At 62.0% G+C, this 20956-nt stretch overlaps 3 protein-coding genes across 7 annotated transcripts; all 3 read left to right on the forward strand.

Annotated features, from left to right (window-relative positions):
* The first annotated feature begins 2352 nt into the window (after positions 1 to 2352).
* TBX10 (T-box transcription factor 10) lies at positions 2353 to 11724 on the forward strand. The gene is made up of 11 exons (XM_046014739.1): positions 2353 to 2411; positions 3358 to 3504; positions 4892 to 4915; positions 5477 to 5565; positions 7930 to 8197; positions 8303 to 8404; positions 8801 to 8972; positions 10175 to 10330; positions 10642 to 10709; positions 10927 to 11021; positions 11441 to 11724. The coding sequence occupies exons 1-11, from the start codon at positions 2353 to 2355 to the stop codon at positions 11722 to 11724; spliced, it is 1464 nt and encodes a 487-aa protein (XP_045870695.1).
* A 1296-nt stretch (positions 11725 to 13020) lies between these two features.
* On the forward strand, positions 13021 to 15102 carry NUDT8 (nudix hydrolase 8). The gene is made up of 4 exons (XM_046017258.1): positions 13021 to 13366; positions 13979 to 14111; positions 14627 to 14704; positions 14796 to 15102. The coding sequence occupies exons 1-4, from the start codon at positions 13173 to 13175 to the stop codon at positions 15081 to 15083; spliced, it is 693 nt and encodes a 230-aa protein (XP_045873214.1). The 5' UTR covers positions 13021 to 13172; the 3' UTR covers positions 15084 to 15102.
* Positions 15103 to 15268: 166 nt separating this feature from the next.
* On the forward strand, positions 15269 to 20917 carry LOC123949686 (double C2-like domain-containing protein gamma). Of its 5 annotated transcripts, none has more exons than XM_046017254.1 (11): positions 15269 to 16941; positions 17029 to 17403; positions 17581 to 17660; positions 17737 to 17808; positions 18025 to 18134; positions 18234 to 18369; positions 18501 to 18554; positions 19916 to 20067; positions 20166 to 20247; positions 20434 to 20530; positions 20606 to 20917. In XM_046017254.1, the coding sequence occupies exons 2-11, from the start codon at positions 17166 to 17168 to the stop codon at positions 20734 to 20736; spliced, it is 1152 nt and encodes a 383-aa protein (XP_045873210.1). In that variant the 5' UTR covers positions 15269 to 16941; positions 17029 to 17165; the 3' UTR covers positions 20737 to 20917. The 5 variants fall into 5 exon arrangements, with proteins under 5 accessions (XP_045873210.1, XP_045873213.1, XP_045873212.1 ...); XM_046017257.1 differs by having other exon boundaries at positions 15269 to 16728; XM_046017256.1 differs by having other exon boundaries at positions 15269 to 16167; positions 16630 to 17403.
* Positions 20918 to 20956: the final 39 nt, after the last annotated feature.

Here is a 20956-nt window from a genome sequence, read left to right on the forward strand (position 1 = left end):
GCTGCGCGGGAGCCTCTACCTGGAGGAACCAGGTGCTCTCTCGGGGCTCTGCGTTTCTGCCCTCTTCCAAGCTGGGACCAAAACCCTCGGGGCATTGTCCCTTTCTGTTGGCTCTCACCTTCCAGATGCACAGACACGTCAGGCTCAAACCAAGCCCTGCTTGCGAGATGCCTAGCGCTGTCATCATGTGCTTTCCCAGTAGTTTTGCCTTCTCAAGGTGGGCTCGCCGCTCCAATCCCCAGTCCCACAGGCGCCTTTTCTTTACCAGGTGACAGAAACCAGCACCTTCCTCACCTGGAGTGTCCTTGCCGCGGGGCAGCCCGGCCTGGGACTGAAGTCCCCGCCTCAGACCGTCCCTTTCAGCCACCAGCAGGTCACACCCTCTGCCCGAGATACTCATTCTTCCCTCGCCAGTTCAGAAAAATCCAGACTAATGTCCCCTTTCCAGGAAGCTGGTTCCGACCTCAGGCTGGTCGGGGCCTCCTGAGTTCCCCAGACCCAAGGTTCACCTCGGATCAGCCCCGCAGGTTGTGTTTGCCTGTCTCGCTCCCTAACCAATGTTCACACCTTCCTCGGGCAGGTACTCGCTGAGCCCCACCTCCGAGCCGGCTTTGTCCCGCTCCGGTGAAAAAATGGGGAATAAGACCGAGGTGCTGTCCCTAACCTCCTGGGGGAGACAGAGGAAGAACCCGGCACCCACAACCCGGGAGGCTAAATGTAGGGGTGCGGGCAACGTGAGGCATCTAATGTGGCCACAGGTAGCCAAGGACGGCTTCCTGGACGTGGAGCGGCCACCCCCCAGTTCACCTGCTTGGAGGCGCAAACATGGAACCTTCTCTCTGTTCTCCAGTTAATTCCTAGAGCGCCCCTCTGCACGTTAGGGAATCCAGCGAGGCCGTCTGCAGGCCTCCCCTTCCCGAATGGTGCAGGAATCCTGCTTCTACATCCGGCAGGGACCTCTGGAAGGATGGGCAGCCCACCCGCTGCCGCTCTGCCTGCTGCCACGTGGTGTCGCTGTCGAACAAGGTGCACGTCCTCCGCGGCCCTTGTGTCCTCCAGTGTCCATGCCACAGGGCTGCCCACACCGGGTGCCCAGTCCTAGCCTCCTTAGTGACGGATCCCCATGCCTCCCAACCGACCTTCAGAGATGGGAGAGGCCTCAGAGGGGGCCACACGCTCTGGCGGCTCTGCCCTCCCCCACCCATGGCCGAGATCTGTCCCTGAGCCCAAGGAGCTGCCACAGCCCCTCCTTCTAAGACGAGTCCTTGTGGCCCACGGGGTCCTCTCCTGCCGGTGGAACTCGGGTGGGAACCCCCTCAGGATGAGCGATGACCAAACGACCTCCTTCCTCCATCAGCCCTGTCCATCCCTGCAGAAGGGACAGCCAGGCGGGGTCCGGCTCCCCACCCCCAAGTGGGCTCCCTCCCATGGGAGTGGCCCAGCCTGGGAGTGACTCAGCAAAAGGCAAAGATACATTGGAAAGACTTTGACATTTCAAAAATTGTTTAAAGAACCAAAGTAACCAAAGAACTTGGCTGGATTTTTTTTCTTTTTTTGCTCTTCTTACAGCTTGTGATTTCCTCCACAATTTTTTCTTTATTTTTATTATCTATTTATTTATTTGAGAGAAAGAGCGGGAGACGGCATGAGTGGGAGGGGCAGAGGGAGCAGGAGAGAGAGAGAAACTCAAGCAGATCCCATGCTGAATGAGGAGCCCCAAACGGGCTCAATCTCAACTCTTCGACCGTGACCTGAGCAGAAAACCAAGAGTTGGTCGCTCAACCGACTGCCCCGCCCAGGCACCCCTGATTTCTCTCACAATTAAAAATTTTGATAAACTTTTGTATTATATTTACTGTGTGTCAGACACTGTTTTAAGGACTATTAACTGTTTAATTTAAACCTCAGGATGAGGGGCGCCTGGGTGGCTCAGTGGGTTAAATCCTCTGCCTTCGGCTCAAGTCATGATCCCAGGGTCCTGGGGTCGAGCCCCGCATCGGGCTCTCTGCTCAGCGGGGAGCCTGCTTCCTCCTCTCTCTCTGCCTGCCTCTCTGCCTACTTGTGATCTCTGTCACACAAATAAATAAATAAAATCTTTTAAAAAAATAAACCTCAGGATGATAGGAGAAGATATTATAGTTCCTATTTTACAGTCACGGAAGCTTAGGACCAGAGGGGTTAAGTGACTTGCTTGAGGTCACACAGCTCACAAGGATTCGAACCCAGGCTTTACTATCGATGCCCTTAACCACTAGGCTGCACTTCCACAATGACAACTGTCTTTCTAAGGTGACTTTTGTCTCCATTTCTAAACACAGAAGCCAGGGCAGAGGTTGGCCACTGCAGCTCGGTATGGCCATCTTCCAGATGTTCAGTGATGAGGTTGTGCTCTGTGAGGGGGAGTCCACTATGTACCCCGTGTTCATCAGGAGGCCGCGTACTATGAGAAGGGCATTGCCTCCCTCCAGACTGCCAAGCTCACATTCTCTGTCCTTGCCCTGCCACCCCACCCCAGGTCCCTAACCCATGCCTGATCTGCCCAGCCTCAGTCCTCCCATCCGAAGAGTGGGTCCTGAGCCACAGTCCTGAGCCCAGGACCCCCCTTTGCCATCTGCTGTATACCCTGTTTATTGCCATGCCTCATACCTCCATGCCTCAGTTTCTCATCTATAAAATGGAAGATGTCCATGGATTAATGGTTCATGTCCTCTATCCTGCATGGTCCCTCTGTGACCTCACGATCTGGGGCAAGTCTGGCCCAGCGTGGTCTTACACACGCTGTGTGTCCTGGGGCCAGTGGTGGCCGTCTCTGTACCCATGATGGCTTATCAGTGCCCAGGAGGACTGATTCTCCCACTTGGAGAAAAACTGCCCTGGAGACAACAGACGGGTCCCCCCCAACCTGCCTGTACTCCGTGGGCCAGGGAGTCAGTCTGAGAGAGCAGAAGCTCGTGCCCATGTATGTGCACACGTGTGTGGGTGACCACATGAGCCTGCCCAGGTGTTGGGTGTGTGTCTGTGACTGCACACACATGTGTTTCCAAGACCAAAGTCCCTAGGGCGTCCTTTGGGGGGTTCTGTATATGGCTGGGCACAGAGCCCTAATATGCGTTTCCAATGTGTAATGAGCCCAGTGCCCGTAGGGGTTCAGGAGGAGTTGGGCTGGGGAGGGGGTGAGGTACCTTGGCTTGGGGTAGGGGAAATCCTACCAGGGAGGCTGGATGGAAGTCCTGAGCACCCCAGGAGGGAGGGGACACCGGGTCCGCTGCTGGGGTCCCCTCGGTCCTGAGCTGGGCACTCTGGGGCATCCGTGCAGGCCAAACTGGATACAGCCTGACGGCTTCCACGCCCACCCAGGCCCGACAGTGACTCTCTGACCACGGGCGGCGTCACTCCCCGGCCCCCCCCAGGGGACCTCCCCTGGCACCCCCTGCCTGGCCCATCCATCTGCCCGCGGCCACAGCTGCCACGCGGCCTCCTGCTATCGAGCCGCGAGATGAGAAGGTGTGAGGGATATGGGGGCACGAGGGACGGGCTGGCAGGCAAGATGGATGAGAGGGGCAGGGAGGCCAGCAGGCGCCTCAGGCAGGAAGGGCAGGCCAGCCGGGGGGGCGGTTATGCGGAGTGTGCACGCCTGTGTGCACGCCACGCGTGTCAGAGAGACGTGTGTGCACGCACGCGGGAGCGTGTGCACGTGTGCTCAAGAGCGGTTATGGGGTGTTGGGCTTGAGTTCATCTGTGTGCGTGTGGGTTGGCGTGTCAGTGTGCGCACAGACGTGTGGGGGGTGTTTCCCATCACACAGACCAAAGCTGAGGGCACACACACACACACACACACACACACACACATCAGTACCCCGCAGAAGCCCGGGCTGGCCCGCTCCTGGGACTCCAGGCAGAGGGGGAGCCACCAGGACTGGTGGGAATCTCCCAGGCCCACCATGGATCCCGGGACAGAGTGACCCTGCTGGCCACACCCCACTGGTGGCCCCTGAGAGCCATTGAGACCGTCACAAGCACAGAGAAGCCCCTATCTTGCCCCACAGCAAATTGCAAAGCCTGGCATGGGTCTGTGCCAGGGGTCCGCCAGCCTCTCCCAGCTCGGCCGGTAGGGACCGGGGGCATAGGAGACCACAGCAGGCCGCATCCCTCAGCTGAAGGGAGGGGAGGTGGCCCCCCGGCGTGGGGCTCTGGGAGGAGCCGGGATGTCCCCCTTGAAGAGAAGTGGCCCCTCCGGCCCTCGGTCCCTCCACGGCCACTCTCAGGTATGGGCTTCTGCGTACCCCATGTCCCCAGAAGAGGTGGTATGTTGGGGAAGGGTGGTCTCGCCTGCCTTCGGGACCCCAGTCCAGTATGCCCAGCACAGCCTGTGGGCCACTGGCCTGGGGGCTCGAATACCCCCTCCCAGGGCGGGCTAGCTTGGGGTGCAGCCCAGTAATCAATCCTCCCTGGGCCATGCGGTAGGGACGAAATGGCCAAACCACACTCTCCATTGACAGCAACCAGTTTTGGGGTGCCCCACCCCGCTGTGCCCTCCTGACTGTGATCTATGCGTCCCCGAATGGCTGGCCAGGACAGGCAGGGGCAGCCTGGAGAGGATCACTAGTCAGGCTGGAGAGAACAGACAGAGCAGAGACCACTGCTCCGGGCCAGGCTCCCGCCCTGTGGGGATGCCGGAGGCCCCGTCAATCAGGACAGGAACGGCTTACCGCTGTCTATCCCAGAGACAAGATTACGCGCTTACTACAGTTGGGGAAACTGAGGCACAGGGACCTGTGCCACCAGCATTGCACAGCTCATCAGCAAGACCCAGCTTCCTGCCACCCAGGCCAGGGGCTCTGCTGTCCCTGGCTGACGCTGACCCCTTGTGTCTCCTGCCCCTGTTGTCCAGGCCATGCCGCACCAGCAGCCCCAGGTCAGGGGTCGGGGTCCCGGCGAGAGGGCAACACTTCTGCCATCCAGCCCTCATATTCCTGCGGCTCCTGCGGCCTCCCTGGCCTCCCCCAGGCCCTGTGGGCTCTGAGCCCCTCCAGTCACTGGGCCTGGGCCCCTGCAGACCACCCAACAGGTCCTCAAGATGGGGCCCCCACCTGGCATCTGGGTCCATTGATCAGGAACGGCTGGGGGTCTCCTAGCTGGGGAAGGGAGGGAGCTGGGAGAGGGGACTGGGAGGGGGAGAGGAGGCTTTGCAACGTCAGAGCCTTCCCACCTGCCCTCCTCCCACACAGCGCCACGCCCGGAGCTGGACAAACCCAGCCAGCAGCCTTGTGCAGTCCAGCCTGAGCGTGGCTTGGAGAAGGGGCCCTGCCTCCCCCCAGAACCAGGGTCCCACCTGCAGAGACCAGGTGCCTGGCGCCGGTAGAGAAGTAAGACGTGAGTGATTGCTCGGACGGAAGGGCAGTCCTGCAGAACGGAGCCGGAGCCGTGCCGCTGAGTGGGCCAGGAGACCCTGAGAGGCTGACCACACTCCCAGCAGGCAGGGGGCCCCCCGGGTGGCAGCTGCAGCCGACCCCCCACTGAACAGGGCTCCTCCAGGAGCCAACGTCCAGGCCGTCCCCATGGCAGGTATGGTGTAGGCAGCCGAGATGGCCCCATGGCTGGGCTCAGGCTCCGGGGTGAATGGGGCAGGGCAGGGACTGGGTGTGGGGACCAAGGAAACCCCTGCTGGACCCAGGTCCTGGGCCAGACGGTGGGGCGGGGCACCTCATGCTGAGGCCTCAGATCCCACCAGGGCAGGGCTGATGGGCTCATATTTGTAGGTACAAATATGGGGGTGTTGCTGGGAAGGGGTAATGAGTCATTTCTGGGAACGGAAAGCCTTTTCAGGCATAGGTGACCTTGGACCTGTCTGCTCTCTTCTCTGGGCCACACTCATTGAGTATCAACGTTGGGGCGTTGGGAGGAATGGGGCAAGAAGGCTTTAACTTCCTTCCCCTCCAGACTTGACTCTGTGCTTCTGGGAAACTGTCAAATCTTGACCCCAAGGGATGCCTACTTCTAGAGGAACCAGGCAGAAAACAGGCCCCTCCCGAGTTCCTGAGAGCCCTTGGGGCTGGCCCGCTGAAGGGCTCGTTGAAGACTTGGGAGCCAGCAACCAGCCCGCAAAATTCCCAGGCCCAGGGAAACCCTGAGCGTCTCCCTCGGGGACCCAGTACCATGGATCCTGGGGGTACCGGTTACCTGGATGAAGGACCTGCCCCCGCAGGGGCTCTGAGCAGTGGACCATTGCCCATCTGATGGCCCGGTCCCAGTGCGGGGGGACATCAGCCCGTGTAGCTGTCCTGCCCCTCTGGGGGACGCAGAGCTGATGTGCCCCCTCCCTCTCAGAGAGAAACCCCCCCCCCTCGCTCCCAGGCTGCAGAACTCCCAGGGGCTTTCATGAGGGGCCACTTTTCCTATGCGACCCCTCAGGGCTGCTAAATATGGGGCCACAGAGCTCACCGAGATGAGGTACCTGTTGTAAGCCAGCTCCGACCACGCGCTGCCCACCTGCTGGCTCATCACTCATATACTGCCCCCGCGCCGGAATCTCCCTCCACCCATCTGTCTGTCTGTCCATCCCTCCGACACCAAAATCCACCTCTGTCCCGGGGCAATCTCAGTTTTACTAGGCTCTTGGTCCTTCAGGGGGAAGCTTAGAACCGAATAGTCTGTGTTCCAGGATTTTTTTTTTCTCCCTAGTTTTAACTTTTAAATGGTGGTAAAATATACACAACATAAAAATTTCCATCTTAGCCATTCTTAAGTGCACAGCTCAGGGGCACGAGGGACGCCCACACTGCTGCGCTTGCATATCCCCACCCTCCAGTCTCTAGAAGTCTGGTATCTTGCGCAACTGAAACTCTGTGTCCGCATTAAACCCCCACTCCCCCTCCCACTCCCTCCGCCCTCCGCAACCACCATTCTCCTCCCTGTGAATCGGACCATTCATGGAATCACACAGGATTTGTCCTTTTGCGTCTGGCTTGTTTCTCTTATAGCATAACGTCCTCAAGGTCCCTCCGTGTCACAGCACACGGCAGGACGTCTTTCCTCTTTAAGGGGGAATCATGGTCCATCGTCTGGCCAGACCACAGTTTACTCGCTCACGGGTCCGTCAGTGGCCATTCGGGGTGCTCTCGCCTTCAGGCTGTTGGGGACGAGGCTGCTGTGGACACGGATGTGCACGAATCTATCAAGTCCCCTCCCCCCAGTTCCTTTTGTGCAATTCCCCATGTCTCGGCAAATGCCTAGACGTGGAGTTGCTGGATGGTGTGGTCGGTCCGCTCTCCAGCAGCCGCGTCCTTTCCCATCCCGCTGGCCGCGCACCCGCACCCGGGGCTCCCGTTTCTCACATCCTCTCCGATCCCAGCAGCTTGTTTCCGCTTTGTTCTTGGCTTTTGTTTTGTGTTTGGGAAGAGCCCTCCGCGTGGCTGTAAAGTCGTATCTCACGGTCGTTGGGATTTTTTTTTTTTTTTTAGAATAAAAGATGACAAAACTTGTGTCCAGGATTGTGCACCAAAAACCGGAACTTTAAGGAAAAAGTGAGGAGGCCAGGGTGCAGGTCTGCTGTGTGCCAGGCTCTGTAATCCATGGATCCTATGAGGCAGATATTAAGAACCCCTTGCGACAGATCTGGAAACTGAGGGTCTCGGGCGGGGGGGGGGGGGGGGGCGTGAAACAATTTGCTCATAGCCATGAGGCCACTTGATGGCTCAAGGATTCCCTGGGGAACCAGACAGGCCCCGTCTCTGGCCTCCAGGAGCTTTAAGTGTGCATTTACCTCATGAAGGGATGCTCAGTTAGGGGTACTAGGGGAACACAGGCCTGGCAGTCAGGGAGGGCTTCCTGGAGGAAAAGGCACCTACGTGCAGCCTGAAGGATGAGAGCTGGCTTGGTGGCAACGGGGGGAGGCAAACAGGGACCCACACTCTCATCCTCTCTCCCCAGCCTTCCTTTCTGCTGGCCTCGGGGTACTTGCGTCCTCAGAGCCCTACACCCTGCCCATGACCAGCTCCGGCTGGGAGCCCCGGCTGGACTCCCCATTCCCGTCGGGCCCTTCCACCGGCTCCGCAGGGACCCAAGTCGTGGCCGAGCCCAGCAAACAGGGCCCCAAGAACCCACGTGTGTCCAGCGTGACAGTTCAGCTGGAGATGAAGGCTCTGTGGGAGGAATTCAACCAGCTGGGCACAGAGATGATTGTCACCAAGGCAGGCAGGTGTGAGCAGCGGACGTGTGTGTGTGTGTGTGTGTGTGTGTGTGTGGTGGGGACGGGGGTCATGCTGGCGCCACATTTGGGCTCCTGAGCCCCTCTCCCCTGCAGGCGGATGTTTCCCACCTTCCAGGTGAAGATCCTGGGCATGGACACGTTGGCTGACTATGCCTTGCTCATGGACTTCGTGCCTCTGGATGACAAAAGATACAGGTCTGGGGGCTGCCCAGGGAGGGAGCTCAGATAGCAGGGGCTGAGCCAGGAAGCAGACCCCTCCCCGCACTCTGGGGTGAGCCAGGGGTCCGTCGGAGCAGCGTCAGGCAGGTCCATCCTGGGGCAACAGCGGAAGCCTGATGGCGGCAGGGGAGCCTGGCTCAGGGCAGCCGAGATTCTCAAGTGGGACAGCGGGCCAGCCCGGGCAGGCAGAGTGGGCTAGCCCAGTGCAACCACGGGGAACTCAAGGCCTGACTCGAGGCCTCACGCTCCTCGCGTGCGAGATGGGGCTGGTGCGCGGGCGGGAATGCCGAGGGATGGCCCCTATGCCCCGCCGGCCCCGGTTCCAGGTGGGGGTCCCGATGGGGCACCCCCGCCACCTGCTCTGCTCCCCAGGTATGCCTTTCACAGCTCAGCCTGGCTGGTGGCAGGCAAAGCAGACCCGGCCACACCCGGTCGTGTGCACTTCCACCCGGACTCGCCGGCCAAGGGCGCGCAGTGGATGCGCCAGATTGTGTCCTTCGACAAGCTCAAGCTGACCAACAACCTGCTGGACGACAACGGCCACGTGAGGCCCCAGGCAGTGGGGAGGGGTCAGGCCAGGGCTGGGGGACGCTGGGGTCTGATCGTAATGAAGTCTGGGACCAGGGCTAGCCGTGCCGGCCCTGCCCGGTGGCCTTGGTGCCCAGCACCCCCACCCGCTACTGACGGCCAATGCTGGGGGCCAAGTTCACCCGGCCAGGGGCTGGACAGCAGAGGGGACTGTTCAAGCAGGCGGGTGAGTGGGCAGGAGGTGTGGGCATGTTCCAGCAAACACCGTCCTCCTTGTAGACAGTGTTTCCAGACTTCCCACCACAGGCCAGGCCCCGGGTAGGTGCAGGAGCCCAGCACTGTTACTAATGTGTCAAACAGACAAAGATCCCTGCCTCCACGGGGCTCACCTCCCGGGGTAGGGGACAGATGGTAAGCAAAGAATCCAGAAGGCCTTGTGTGCAGTGTCTCAGATGGTGATGAATGCCAGGAGAAAAAGGAACCAGGGAGAGGGGCTGAGACAGAGGTGAATTGTCCATTCAGGGGGGTTCTAGAAGCTGCTGAGGCAATATTTGAAGAGAGGTCTAAAGGAAATGGGGACGGCAGCCTGTGCACACAGAAGTGGAAGCTGTTGCAGGGGACGAGCAGCGAGTGCAAAGGCCCTGAGGCTGAAGAATTTTGGGCCAGTCGGTGGGTGGGAGGGGAGTGCAAGGAGGCTCCCATGTGTCTGAAGTGGGGTGAGTAGAGATGGGAAGAGAGGGACCCCGAGGCTGCCAGTCCTGATCTACGGAGCCCATTGGCTGTGGAGAGTGTTCTGACCATTGCTCCGCACAGGAGGCTTTTGATCAGGGGTGACGTGGGGCCCCTCACCGGGGTGGCTGTGCTCGGAGTGGACAGAGAAGCTGGGTGGAGGCAGGGAGACGGGCCAGGAGGCAGCGGAGGAAATCTAGGCAGACATGGCGGAAATCTAGGTGGCCAGGCGGAGTGGAGGCGGTGGGTTGGGAGAGGTGGTCAGATTCTGGATATTTCTGACAGCTGACAGCGGGATGTGGTTGTGACAAAAGGCAAAGTGGCAAAAATGCTGACACAGCGGGGCCTTTGCCACAGAGCTGTAGGCTCTGGAGGCCAGATTCTGTGCCCCATGACAAGAAAGGCAGTCTTCACGCCCTGGAGAGGATTCAGCCTCAGGGAGGGTTTGCGGCTTCTCCCCTGCACACGGCCTTCCGCACCCCTCCCCAGATCATTCTCAACTCCATGCACCGCTACCAGCCACGATTCCACGTGGTCTTCGTGGACCCGCGCAAGGACAGCGAGCGCTACGCCCAGGAGAACTTCAAGTCCTTCATCTTCACGGAGACCCAGTTCACAGCCGTGACAGCCTATCAGAACCACCGGGTGGGTTGGGCCACAGCTCACAGGGCAGCCACCAGCCCATTTCACAGGGAGGGAGACCTAGGCTCAAGGCTCTGAGCTCCCACTTGCTCACAGGGCCCGGCCCTTCTCTCCTTCTCTAGGCCTCAGCAGACCTCTGCCCTCGGTCATTCCCCTGCTGTCATGCCCACTGGCTCTATGGCTCCCGGGCTGAGGGGCCCAGGTCCCAGGGCCTCGTGATTGGGGCATCCAGGGTAGATGGGGCGGCTGAACGTGGGGCCCCGCAGCCTTTCCCTGGCTCAGGGCTGGCCCCTAACCACATTTCTCCTCTGCAGATCACCCAGCTGAAAATTGCCAGCAACCCTTTTGCCAAGGGCTTTAGGGAGACTGACTCGGACTCCTGGTACTGTCTGGGCCCTGGAGCTCCACCCGCCTGCCCGAACCCAGCCCCTCATCCCCATCCTCATCCCCCGGGCCTCTCCTAAGGCCTCTCCTCAGACCTTCTCTGAGGGTCGTGCCCACTGACTCATCCTGGGGTCCTACTGTCTTATTGATCACAACCCTCGGCCTGGGCTCTCCCCTTGACCTCCTGCCTCCATTCCTGCTTGTTGCATCTTCAGGACCGTATCGCCACGAGCCCTGCTCAGCATCCCGGCCCGGAGTCACAGCAGCCTCAGCCCCTGCCTGCTGAAGGGCCCCGCAGAGCAGGAAAAAGGTTCGCCCCCAGGAGGACCAGAGCCTGCATGGTGGGCAGGAAGTGAGGGGACAGGGCCACAGGGCCTCCAACAGGGGGCTCTGGCAGGTTCAGCAAGCCTGCTGGGCACCTGTGTGGAGAAAGAGTGGGAGGCAGAGATTTCTGGAACAAGTTAGGACCAGCGGCAGAGAGAACAGGACAGGGACAAGGTGCTAAGAGCAGGGGTGGGAGGTTCGGGTGGGCTTCCTGGAGGAGGTGGCTCCTGAGCAGGAGCCTTGAAGAACTGGGAAGGATTTGGATAATTAGAGAGGGTGGAGAAGAGGGACGAGGGAAGGGAAAGGGAAGAGCAAAGGCTGAGAAGGGGAGGAGTGGGAAGGAACAAGGGAGGCTAAGGATGTAAGGGGAGGTCTGGGGTCCACTCAGACCACATCCTCCCTCAGACCCCAACAAAGCTCCAGCCTCCAGAACATCTGCCCAGGTGCACCATCAGCTGCTGTCCCCCACTGATACTCTGCTGGCCCCAGGCACCTACCAGCCCCTCAACTACCAGGGCCTGTACCCTGGAGCCTCAAGTCCCCTCAGAATCCCAAGGGCCCGACCCACACCATATCCCCTCCCGAGTATTCAGGCCGGCAGAGATCAGGAAGGCCTGCCCCTCCCAGCTGGGTTGGGGCTCCTGTCCCCCACTGCCATGTGCTTGGGGCCCGTCCTGGACCCTCAGTGATGATGAGGGCCCTGTGGATGGACCCGTCTTGCCCCGAATGTTACCCCCTCCAGCCTTGCCTCTACAGAGGCCCTGGCCCCTTGCAAGGAGAGCAGGGCAGGTGGGAGCCCAGAGAGGAAGGCGACCTGCCCAGAACCACAGGGAGGCTGAGAAGGTGCCAGGCTTGGGACCAGCCGCCTCCTCCCCTCAACCTGTCCCCTTCTGCCTGAGGGGTGACTCGGCCAAGCCCTGCTTCACCTCTCCCTTTCCCCCAACATTAAACTATTTGGCACGAGTAGTCAGAGCACTTCTGTCCTCGGGGCTCGGGGTGGAGGCACTCAGGAACACCCGGACCCCAGACAATGGGCTGCAGACACCCCAAAGCTCTGCCCAGTGCGGGTGGTGTCTCTGGGAGCACAGTGATGGCCAAGGTGCTGATACCCACTGACACCAGGGCTCTGGCGGAGGCTGCACTTTCTGGTCCTTAACTTGTGTGTCGAGGTGAGGACGGAAACTGCAGCTCAAAGAGGCACCTGCTCAAAATCAACGCAAGGCACGGTGACACGGGCCATTCCACGTACCGGGGCTGTGCCCAAGACTAGGGTGGTCTGGCCCTGAGAAGCGGGCGTCCGGAGGGATGCAGAAACATGACAGGCAGTGACCACACGGGCCAGGCCAAGACGGGGGCGGAGGGAGAGGGGCTTGAGAATCCAGGCAGGACTTGAGGCAGGACAGCTTCGCGGAAAGGTGCCATTTCAGCCAACACCTAAAGGGGTAGCAACTGCGAGGGAAAGGGGCGGGGAGGAGGGGAGACAAGCTCCCAGCGACGGGAAAAGCGGGGCAAAGGCCTGGGGCTGCAGCGGGTCGCCTGGAGAGGAGCCCCGAGGGGAACCCGGCCGGGCGCTCCCGCCGCAGCCCCTGACGTCCCCGGCCTCCAGGAGGAGCGCCCCGTGGACCCCCGAAACGCTGACTCCCAACATCCTGGAACACTTCGCGTTAGGACCTCAGGAAAGGGACGGGCACAGGAGGGACGCGGGGCCCGGCAAAGCCTCGAAGCCCGACACCCCCACTCCCGAAGCCCGCGGTCGGAAGGGCCGGGTCGCGAAGCCGGACGCGCGCCGCGGGACGCCCCAGCGGCTCTGAGACACTCCCCCGGCACCACCGCCGGCTCCGCCCCCGACCCGGGCTGGCGCCTCTGCCGGATGCAGTATCCTCGGGACTCGCCCCTTCCGGCCCCGCCCTCCAAGGGGGGGGCATTTCAGGCCCCGCCCCGTTCCGCCGAGGCCCCGCCTCTCACGTAGGCCCCGCCTCTCACGTAGGCCCCGCCCCCAAGGGCACGGCAGGAGAGGCTCCGGGACTGCTCCCGCGGCCCGGCCCAGCTTCCCCTCGGAGGCGGAGGACGAGTGCTGTCCTTCCCCTTCCCTCCCAAGGCCCGGCGCCCTCCTTGTCCCGGCTGCACCGGGCGGGACATGCAGCCCGACTGCCTGTCGGCGGAGGGCGAGCGGCGCTGCAGGCGGCTGCTGGCGGGGGCCACGGCCCGGCTCCGCGCTCGCCCCGCGGCGGCCGCGGTGCTGGTGCCGCTGTGCTCGGTGCGCGGGGTCCCGGCGCTGCTCTACACGCTGCGGTCCAGCCGCCTGTCCGGGAGCCACAAGGGCGACGTCAGGTACACCGGCTGGGAGCTCCTGTCCCTTCTGGGAGGACCGCAGGCACCTGAGCAAGGCGCTTCGCCTCTCCGAGCCTGGGTTTCCGCCTCTGGGGAACGGGTCTGGGGAGAGCCGCGGCGCAGCGGCCCTCCGACCGAGCCTGACGCCGCGGGTGCTCCCGTCCGGTCCCCACGCCGGACCCCCTCGAAGCGCGTCCCGCACCGCCTCGGGCTGGGGACACCTCTCGGAGCTGTGTCCGCCTCTCCAAAAAGGCAGGACCCCGCCCCCTGCCGGAGACTCAAGGGAGACTCGGGTCCTGGAGCCGAAGAAGCTGGCCGGATGGGGCTGCCGGGTTTCCGGCCCCGGTCCCGTCCGCGACCCCGTCCCCGGGGGTCAGAGCGCCACTGGGGCCACCATAGGCAAAACATGAGCTCCAGGGCCTCTCCTTTACCTCTGTCGTTCAGGGAGGTAGACTGAGCGTGGAGAGCTCGGGGGGCTTGCCTGAGGCCTCACCACAAACTAGAGGCAGAGACTGAAGATGCTTAGGTGGGTGACTAGCCCTCCGCCACCGCTGTCACCGCCACTCGCCATGGCCCCAGCAGACCAAGGACCGGGCTCCCTGTGCTTGTCAGTTTCCCAGGTGGCAGATGTGACCCCACTGACCAGGATGTGGTGCACACAGCCCTAAGGGAGACCCACGAGGAGCTGGGCCTTTCTGTGCCCAAGGAGCATGTGTGGGGCATCCTGCAGCCTGTGCACGACAGGGTAAGGCCACCACCAGGGACGAGGAGGGTGGCCACGGTCTCTGGCAGGCTGACAGCATGGTGGAGCGCCATGCATCTGCCGGGGGGTCACGTTCCATCCCCACACCACCCAACAGAGAGGGGCTGGGGTATCTTCACTCCTTTTCATGGGGGATCCTGAGGCTCAGGTCTGGGGCTGGAGGTGGCCCCAGGGTAAGCCAGCTCTGCCCAGCTTGGCCAAAGAGGGTTGGGGAAGGCTTCACAGGGTAGACAGGAATTGGATGATGAGTGGGAGATTTTAGGGGAGTAAAAGTCAGGAAAGGTTATTCTAAGCGGTGGGAACAGTCTGCAAAGGCCCAGAGGGCTGCATGGCTCTGGCGAGTTTCAGGGCCCTCAGTTAGTCACCCAGGCTGGTGGGCTCAAGGACAGGGGCCTCCAGTGCCGAAGGGCTCTGGATGGCAAGGGCGTGGTGTCCCTCTCAGGCTCCCCTCCCCAAGACCATGCCTGCCCTGACTGCCTGTCACCCTCCTGCCCCAGCAAAAGGTCAAAGTGGTGCCCGTGCTTGCCGGCGTGGGCCCCCTGGATCCCCGGAGTCTCAGGCCCAACCCGGAAGAGGTGAGTGGGGGCGATGGTGGGGGCCGGCCAGCTGGGGAGGCTCTGTCCGCAGCAGTCCTCCGCCCGCCCTCTGACCGCCTCTTTCCCGCAGGTGGATGAGGTGTTTGCCCTGCCCCTGGCCCACCTGCTGCAGGCGCAGAACCAAGGGTACACCCACTTCTGCCGGCGTGGCCGCTTCAGCTACACACTGCCTGTCTTCCTGCACGGGCCCCACCGTGTCTGGGGGCTCACGGCCATCATCACTGAGTTCACCCTGCAGCTGCTGGCTCCTGGCGCCTACCAGCCCCCCTGGCCAGCTCGGAGCGGCCCACAGGCTGGAGGCCTGGCCCCGGGCAGCCCCCTCCTTCAGTCTGCCGGGCCAGCTCCAGTCCCGGACTGAATAAAGAGCTTTTACCAATTCTGTGGCAGCCGCATCTCCTGCACTGGGGTCTTGACCTTGGGCAGACCCCATGGGACAACTGGCCTCCTGGCTGGGGTGCCTCTGCCGCATCACGCTGTTACCCACTGAACAGTGGGTGCTTACTATGTACTGGTACTTGGCTGTCACCATAGCCCTGAGGTGGGGCCAACGCTGGCCCTGGCTGGTGAGACCAGGGCTCAGGGAGAAGAGACACCTTGCCCAAGTTCACCCCAAGCTAGGACTTGAGCCAAGCCCTCGCTGACTCCAGAGCCCATACTCAGCCACTACACTGTAGTTCCTGCTCCCCTCTGTGTTTAGCTGACCCCATGCCAGGCGAAAGGAATCCAAAGAGGAGCCCTGCTTGTTACTGCAAGGTTCCAACGTGACCGGCTCTTACCGCGCAGCCGATTCTGTGCTGCGGCCTTTTCTTCAGACCAGCCAGAGGCTGCCCTGACCTCTGGGGTGACTCAGTCTGGGGAGGACCTCAGAGTCGGTCCCACAAATAATCATGTGATTGTACATTAATTAAGCATAGACAGTAATGAAATTATACATCAATTATATAGAAGAGAGAGAGGTGGTGAGCAGTCTGACCTTGTCACAGTAGACTGGGCAATATTAGCCTGGACAGGTGATAGGAAACTCCACCTACTAGCTGACTGTGGCAGAAGAGGAATGGTGATAAACTCAACACTAGCTTCAGGCATTGCTGGATCCAGGAGTTCAGGGGCTCTCTTTCCCTTACTGTGCTTTTCACTATGTTCGCCTTACACTTGGAGAATCTCTACTCTGCAGGTGAGAAGTAAGGAGAGGGCAACAGTTCTGGGATGGCACGGCACAGTATCCCATCAACAGAAAACAGAGCTTCTCTGGCGTTAAACCCAGAGTTGTACTTCGTTGGCCCTCCCTGAGCCTGTCACGTGGCCTGCTGTAGCTGGAATTTATTGGTTGGCAGGGTCAGCGGGGAGAGAACTGGGAGGGAGGATGAACCTTCTAGACTGAGCCTAGGGAAGGGGGCCGTCCCCAAAGGACCAATGGGAAGAGAGAAGGGAAGGTTGAGCAGGTAAAAATCAGCCAAGTTCCCCTGCAGAGTGACCTTGAAACCAAAGGTGGGCAAGAGCAGGCCAGAGCAAAGGGCGGAGGAGGGAAGCTGGGGTAGAAGGAGGGAGCATATGCACGAAGTTTAAGGTGTTTGAGGAAATAAGATTGGCAATGTGGGGGTGGGGAGGGGCCCCCCCACTCCGGGGCCACAGGTGGCTTCGGTGATGGGTTAGGATCTCAGGCCAGGCTGGGAGAGGGGCAGATAGATGCTGAAGTGACGTGATTTGTGGTTGAAAAAGCTTGAGCTGCCGAGAGGCCCAGACTCGAGTCTCCTCCCCGGGCGCCCATCTCCCCGCCACAGGAGCCGTCACCCCACCTCCCATGTGCGCCCTCCACACCTCCCGAAGTGTCCCCCACACCGCTATCTGCCCCCACACACCTCCCCACGTGCTCCCTCCCGCCTCACCCTCCCCTTCCTTCACAGGCCCCTCCCGTCGCCCCTCACACTTCACACCCCTTGTGTCATCTCTGGCCCTCCAGACTCCTCACCCGGGAGCAGGGCGCGTGATGGTGGCAAAAATAGGTATGACAGTGTGTGAAGTGGGGGGGAGGGAGGTGGACGGCTGAGCCCCTGCGCTAGAGAAGGTGCCAGCCTCGGGAGCCCCGCCCCTTCCCCCTCAGTGGCGGTCGCTGTCACCGGGTCTGGGAGGCCCCTTGCTCAGGTTCTTGCTCTCGAGGGCCACCTCAGTCTGGCTTATACTCAGCGAACCAAAGCAGGAGAGCAGCTCACAGAGCGGTGAGTAGCCGCGGGCCTCCTTCGGGCTGGAGCCCCCGCTACCTGCCCCCCCCCCCCGCCCGCTGTGACTCCGCACTCTGTCCTCAGGTCCTGGCTGCCACCCAAGACCCCCGTCAGCGCCCTCAGGGATGCCTCGTCACCCTGGCTCCTTGGCCCGCCGCGTTCCCCCCGTCCCCGGTCTGTGGGGGCTTCTCTGAGTCCCGGGCCCCGTGTCCAAGCCCCCCATGGCAGGCATCGCAGCGGCGAGCCGGGGGCGGCCACGGCGGGTGAGCATGCGGGAGCACATGGCCATCGACGTGAGCCCCGGCCCCATCCGGCCCATCCGCCTCATTTCCCACTACTTCCCGCGTTTCTACCCCTTCACTGAGCACACCCTGCGCACCCCAGAGCCACACCCTGCGGTGACCCCCGCACCCCAGCCGCAGCCCGACCCGGAGCCAGAGGGAGATTCAGACGACAGCAGTGAGTGGGGACAGGGGACCGGGGAGGGGGGACACTCCTGGCCCAATCTGGCCAGGGCAGAGTTTGGGGTACCCCAGACATCTGACTGGGGAAGGGGAGGGCAGGAGGCACGGTGCCATTTGGGCGGCGGGGCGGGGGTCGAGGTAGGCGCTGACCCTGCTTGCCACCTGCCGTTAGCTGCCCTGGGCACCCTCGAGTTCACACTTCTTTTTGACGCGGACAACAGCGCCCTGCACTGCACGGCTCACCGTGCCAAGGTGAGGATGGGGGCGGGGGTCTGTGGGCCGAGAGCCTGGGCCACAGGCCTGTCCCACATTCGGTGTCTCTTTTCAGGGTCTCAAGCCACCAGCCTCAGGCTCTGTGGACACCTATGTCAAAGCCAATCTGCTGCCAGGGGCCAGCAAGGTGAGGTTGACACCCAGGCCCCTACTGATGCCCCTTGGCCACACCCCAGCCTGGAACCCCCACCTGGTCCTGCCGTGCCCCTCCCCGCCAATGCCTGGACATCAGGCATGGAGCTCCCTGTTGCTGGGGAGTACAATGGGGGGTCTACCAGGGAGGTGGGCCAGAATGGGGCCCTGGAGCCTGAGGAGGCCCTGATCCACCCTACCTGGCCCCCAGGCCAGCCAGCTGAGGACCCGTACGGTTCGGGGCACAAGGGGGCCTGTCTGGGAGGAGACACTCACCTACCACGGCTTCACCCGCCAGGATGCTGGGCGGAAGACTCTGCGGTGAGGATCTGGCCTGGGCCACGAGGGGGCAAGTCCAGGGTGGGGGGTGCTGAGGTGGGGAGGCCTTGCCTGGCCAGGTCTGACCCGGGCGGCCACCAGGCTGTGTGTGTGTGAGGACCCACGGCTGCGGCGACGGCGGCAGGCGCCTCCCCTGGGGGAACTGCGGGTGCCCCTGAGGAAGCTGGTGCCGAACCAAGCCAGGAGCTTCGATGTGTGTCTGGAGAAGCGGAAGCTGGTGAGTGAGGCTGGCACAGGTAGGAGCGTGGGGACCAGGATCCTTGTGGTGGGGACGCTGGAAAGAGGAGGAGCAAGGAGGGGGCCCAGAGCAGTGTCTGCCCAAGGTGACCAAGCTCTTTGCTCTTTCAGACCAAGAGGCCCAAGAGCCTGGACACAGCCCGAGGCATGTCCCTGTATGAGGAGGTGGGTAGGACGATGGGACCAAGCAGGGATGCGGGGGGCAGGCCGGGGGGCCCAGGCTGAGGTGTATCAGGCAGGACCTGAGGCGGGTTGAGGGGGTGCGTCCCGGCCCGGGTGGGTCTGGGGAAACTGAAGCCGTCTCTCTCAAAGGCCCTAGCATTCATAGTCCCAGGGAACAGCCAGACCCCCGGGTGTAGGCAGGGAGGGTGACTCTGGCTAGAGCAGCCCAGAGCAACTCTTGGGCACTGCGATAAGCAAAGCTCTCAGGGCGCAGACACACAGACCGTGTAGAAACAGAAGCTGAAACTGGTGGGGTCTGTCCAGGTCCATGACCCTCCCAAGTCGGGAGGGCAGGTCAAGGTCCAGGAGAGAAGGAACAGCACATGGGGCTCCCAGGCTTCTACATCAACTCCTAGGGCATTGTGGGGACCACTTCTGGGGCTTGTAGCCCTAGACAGGCTTTTGTCAGGAAGCTGATGGCTGCAGGAGGCCCGGTGCCAAAGACCAAAGGCATGGCCAGAACCCCACCCCGTGACTCAGCCAGGGAAGGCACCTGCACGGCGGCGCCGGCTGGCCCTCCCCAGCTCCTCGAGGACGGAAGGGCCAGGCACTGCTGTCTGCCCCCTGGTGGAGCCGCAAGTTGCTGCACCTGCCAACTAGCCGAGACCAAGCTGGCAAGTCCCACCCAGGTGGGGCAGACCCCGAGCCGCGCACTTCCGTCCTGGCCCCACGCACAGAAGCACGACTGCGCAAGGCGGGTGCCTACGGCACACTCCTTTACCGAGAAGCGAATGTGAGCAGGGTGGCTGGGCTTTCTGTGACAGAATCCGGTGTGAACTAGGGGAGAAACATTCTTCGTGGGTGTCCTCCCCAAGTCCTTCTCAAGCACCAGGCACTGAGGGCGGCAAAGGCCATTCAGAACCTGGTCCCCTGGGCAGTGGGGGGTGAAGGGGGTGAGTTTTGTACATTCAGTGACCTCTATATCATCGGGTAGAGAACAGCCTCGGAGCTGCTTCTGTGACACGGGAGGGTGGTGATGGACGCTTAATGAGAGGCCATTTAGGAAGCTCCTAGCAGGTTTGTGCCACACCAGCGCCCTTCCTCTCCGGGACAGAGGTGCACTGGACTGCCCAGTACCATGGCCTGAGCAAGCCCTTCCCCTTCGCAGGCCCCGGACAGTACGGCATATCTGGAAATTCCCTCCCAGAGCGCCAGGCCAGAGACTGTTTTGGGAAACAGGACCCTAACATTCAATTGTTGGCCCTGAATTTCTTTGCTGCCAGCCTGAGTTGTCCCGTGGGGGCGCACACCGGTGGGTGGGCGGGCTCCGGCTGCAGCGGGCTGACCACCGCCTGCCCCTGCAGGAGGAGGTGGAGGCAGCCGGGGAGGAGCGGGGCCGTATCCTGCTATCCCTGTGCTACAGCTCCCGGCGGCGCGGCCTGCTGGTGGGGGTGCTGCGCTGCGCCCACCTCGCCCCCATGGATGCCAACGGCTACTCGGACCCCTTTGTCCGCCTGTGAGTGCAGACGGGTGGACAGGCAGGTGGGCAGCGGGGGCTCCCCAGAACCCCTCTCTGGGGGCCGCACCTAAACGGACCCCATCGTTCCCAACCAGTTTCCTGCATCCAAATGTGGGGAAGAGATCTAAGTACAAGACCAGTGTTCGGAAGAAGACCCTGAACCCCGAGTTCAATGAGGTAGGCCAGGGCCGGGGCGGGGGGAAGTCCCAGCGACTCTGGGGTGGGGGAGGTCGGCATTCTGTCTCACTGGGAGAGCACAAGTCCCGCCCCCTAACCTAAGCAACCCACTGCCTAAGCCTGTTTCTGAACCCGTAAAGGCCTCAAGGCCCCCTCCTTCCTGCCTTTCTGCCCCTTTCCCTGCAGGAGTTCTTCTATGCAGGCCCAAGGGAGGAGCTGGCCCAGAACACACTGCTGGTGTCCGTATGGGACTATGACCTGGGCACAGCTGACGACTTCATTGGTGAGAAAGCAGGGGAGCGGGGTGAGGGGCCCAATGGGCTCCCATGTGGCTCCTGACCCCTGTCCCCCAACCCAGGTGGGGTCCAGCTGAGTAGCCAGGCTGGCGGGGAACGCCAGCGGCACTGGTGTGAATGCCTGGGCCGCAGTGACCACCGACTGGAGCTGTGGCACCCGCTGGACGGCGCGTCCCTCCAGCTCAGCGACTAGAAGGGGTACCCGGCCGGGCCCTGCTCACCACCCTCCCTAAAACGGACCCGTAGAGCTGGGAGGACCCTGAGCTGCCTCACCCGCTGTACCGAGCCCCACGTCCAATTGTTTGTTTTCCTGTCCACCCTTCCCAGTTCATCCCGCTGCCCATCACAGCGCAAGAATAAACCTGCAGACCAGAGCCTGTTCTCTTCCCTGCCCGTCCCCTCACAGGGCAGAC

The sequence above is a fragment of the Meles meles genome, chromosome 8 (genome assembly GCF_922984935.1).
Source record: "Meles meles chromosome 8, mMelMel3.1 paternal haplotype, whole genome shotgun sequence".
In the NCBI taxonomy this organism is placed as follows: Eukaryota; Metazoa; Chordata; class Mammalia; order Carnivora; family Mustelidae; genus Meles; species Meles meles.

What these genes read in the sequence shown, in the direction of transcription:
- TBX10 (XM_046014739.1), top strand. Translation starts at nt 2,353, where the DNA reads ATGGCCATCTTCCAGATGTTCAGTGATGAGGTTGTGCTCTGTGAGGGG. An exon ending in CAGCCTATCAGAACCACCGG is followed by an intron (nt 10,331 to 10,641) that starts GTGGGTTGGGCC and finishes TCTCCTCTGCAG; the next exon opens with ATCACCCAGCTGAAAATTGC. An exon ending in GAGACTGACTCGGACTCCTG is followed by an intron (nt 10,710 to 10,926) that starts GTACTGTCTGGG and finishes TTGCATCTTCAG; the next exon opens with GACCGTATCGCCACGAGCCC.
- NUDT8 (XM_046017258.1), top strand. Translation starts at nt 13,173, where the DNA reads ATGCAGCCCGACTGCCTGTCGGCGGAGGGCGAGCGGCGCTGCAGGCGG. An exon ending in AGCCACAAGGGCGACGTCAG is followed by an intron (nt 13,367 to 13,978) that starts GTACACCGGCTG and finishes TGTGCTTGTCAG; the next exon opens with TTTCCCAGGTGGCAGATGTG. An exon ending in TGCAGCCTGTGCACGACAGG is followed by an intron (nt 14,112 to 14,626) that starts GTAAGGCCACCA and finishes CTCCTGCCCCAG; the next exon opens with CAAAAGGTCAAAGTGGTGCC.
- LOC123949686 (XM_046017253.1), top strand. Translation starts at nt 17,166, where the DNA reads ATGGCAGGCATCGCAGCGGCGAGCCGGGGGCGGCCACGGCGGGTGAGC. An exon ending in GGGAGATTCAGACGACAGCA is followed by an intron (nt 17,404 to 17,580) that starts GTGAGTGGGGAC and finishes ACCTGCCGTTAG; the next exon opens with CTGCCCTGGGCACCCTCGAG. An exon ending in TGAACCCCGAGTTCAATGAG is followed by an intron (nt 20,248 to 20,433) that starts GTAGGCCAGGGC and finishes CTTTCCCTGCAG; the next exon opens with GAGTTCTTCTATGCAGGCCC.